At 53.1% G+C, this 2,360-nt stretch overlaps 1 protein-coding gene across 1 annotated transcript in view; it reads right to left on the bottom strand.

Moving 5' to 3' along the window:
• TPM1 (tropomyosin 1) overlaps positions 1 to 2,360 on the bottom strand; it is a 23,900-nt gene that overhangs the window by 18,383 nt on the left and 3,157 nt on the right. Inside the window, exon 2 of the mRNA XM_045294951.1 lies at positions 1,890 to 2,345. Within this exon, the coding sequence (XP_045150886.1) occupies positions 1,890 to 2,345 (456 nt within the window). The remainder of the gene's footprint in view (positions 1 to 1,889; positions 2,346 to 2,360) is intronic.

The following is a 2,360-nucleotide window of genomic DNA, read 5'->3' as shown; positions in this document are numbered from 1 at the left end:
CCCCCCCCAAGCTGGCTTTAAATAGCCTCTTTTCCACTCTGCCCCACCCCATTCCAACACTCCCTTAAACTAGACTTCTCAATACGACTGATAGCACTCCATAGTTACTATAATTATTGTCTTTTTTTCCTTAAGAATTAGAGTAGCATTTTTCCTCGTTTGCCTTCAGTCTCACAGGGCTATTTTCAAATTCTCTGCATTCTTTTCCTTATAAGGAATATCTCTCCTTGATCTATCAGCGGCTCTTTTGAAAAAAGAGAAATAGAGGTCCTGCTGAGGAATTTGGGGGAGACAGGCACCCTCCGTTCAGCCATAGCCATCAGACATCTGACTGACATGACATAAAGCAGGCATAGAATCGGGCCTGTTTTGTAGTTCTTACTAAGCCAGGTAGTTTACAACTTAAAAGTTTTTGCTAAAGCAGTGTTCCTGCCCACCCCCACCCCCCGCAATTTCCCAGGAATCTGGATTCCAGGAAACTGAACACACATTTCTTATCAGATTCCCGATGTCTTCTAGCTGCATTTCTTTCTCCTTTACAAAAGGCACACTCCGAAATCACACTTCAAACCTTTCAGGCCATCAACAACCTTTACTGATGAAGAGAACCCAGACCCTCTGGTCATTTACATTTTCCTCTCCTTCATACCAAAAAAGAAGAACTCTGCCCTTGCACTTAGTAGATCGACTTCTGATCATAGCTTTTCTCTGACGCTCATAAATTCTTGGAATTGTTCCCAACTTCCCAAGGAATGCTTTCCTAATTGAGCCTCTGGGCTTAATTGGCTTCTAGCATAGAAGCCAGTAACGGTGTGAAACGAAGTCCAACGTTTGGTTTTTCCAAGGCTTGCCTTGGTTTTAATTGGTGGAAAAGGCAAGCACGGGACAAAGTGCTGGCCAGGACTTGGGCCGGGTGTGCATCACCCCTGAAACTATGTAGTGGCTGTCAGAGGGCTGACAGGTGGGGGTGGGGCCAGCGGGAGGGGCAGGGGGTAGCTAGCTCACTATACCATATAAAGCACTGAGCTATATATAACTCCCTGCTTACTTTCTGGATCTAGTGCCCAGACTGCAGACCCAAGCAAGTATCATCTTCTCAGGCAGATCTTACCAGGGGGATTAAGGCTTCCTTAGTGAGACAGAGGAACCCTGGTGGGGCAGTTGGTTAAGCACTTGACTACTAGCCAAAAGGCCAGAGATTTGAACCCGCCAGCTGCTCTGCGGGGTGCAAGAATTGCTAGTTTGGCTTCCATAAAGGTGACAGCCTTGGAAACCCTATGGGGTAGTTCTACTCGGTCCTACGGGGTCGACATGAGCCAGAATGGACTGAATGGTGACAGATTTGGAGTTGGGGGCTTAGTGAGCTGCGAGGTCTCACGTCTGCGCTCCACCATCAAGCTCAGCCCCTTCAGTAATCGTACTACCAGGTATTGCGTCCAGTTAAAGACCAGGCCGTCTGGACCCTGTTGAGACCCACCACCCCAAACCAGGCCTTCCTACCCCACCAGAGGTGGCAAAAGTGAGGGAAACCAGGCACTCTCTGTTTGCACAAACCTTGGTAATGACACCTCGGGGGTTTTCTGCCCTCAGGGAGGCAAGGTGCACCTCCAGCGTCCAATTTTAGCTCCTCTATTCTCCCAGCTTCTTTGCCCATCCCCCCACCCCCACCCCCCCAACCCCAAGTGGGGAAAGAAGAGGGAGGAAAAGAGACAGGAACGGATGAAATATAAACAGATGTGTGCAGTAGCTAGCATTGGCATCCATGCTCTGGGCCATGGCAGGGATGGGTGCAGGTGTCCAGGCGGAGGAGGTGACCCTCCTCCGTTGCTCAGTGGCCCTGGTGGCCACCAGGGCAGGCGGCGAGGGCAGCAGTGTGCGCGCGCACTTACATCGGTGGCCTTTTTCTCTGCCAGCTCCAGCTTCTCCTGGGCATCTTTGAGAGCCTCGGAGTACTTGTCCAGCTCATCTTCCGTGCCCTTGAGTTTCTTTTGCAGCGACACCAGCTCATCTTCCAGCTGGGAGTTGGCCGTGGGGGAGGTGGAGGGGGGAGGGGGGTGCAGCAGGCAGCGTGATCCCGCGAGGGAGGGGTGTGGGTGCACAGAACCAGAAGGACAGGGACAGCGGAGAGAGAAAGGGAGAGGCAGGGGAGGGGTGGGGGGAGAGAGAGAGAGAGACAGAGTTAGCCACTTGTGCGCCCAGGCGTCGCGCGTCCCAGGTACCTTGGTGGCGGTCTCGTCGGCAGCCAGGAGGCTGTCCTCCGCAGAGTGCAGCTCCTCAAGCACCCGGTCCCGCTCGTCCTCCGACGCCCGCAGCAGCTTCTCCTTCGCTGCGATGTCCTCCTCCAGCTGGGCAGCGGCGGC

This window comes from Echinops telfairi, unplaced genomic scaffold, assembly GCF_000313985.2.
Source record: "Echinops telfairi isolate 266 unplaced genomic scaffold, ASM31398v2 ScPeMD7_4048;HRSCAF=4782, whole genome shotgun sequence".
In the NCBI taxonomy this organism is placed as follows: Eukaryota; Metazoa; Chordata; class Mammalia; order Afrosoricida; family Tenrecidae; genus Echinops; species Echinops telfairi.
The sequence above is the reverse complement of the archived record's forward strand: the minus strand, read 5'-3'. Positions and strand labels throughout refer to the sequence as shown.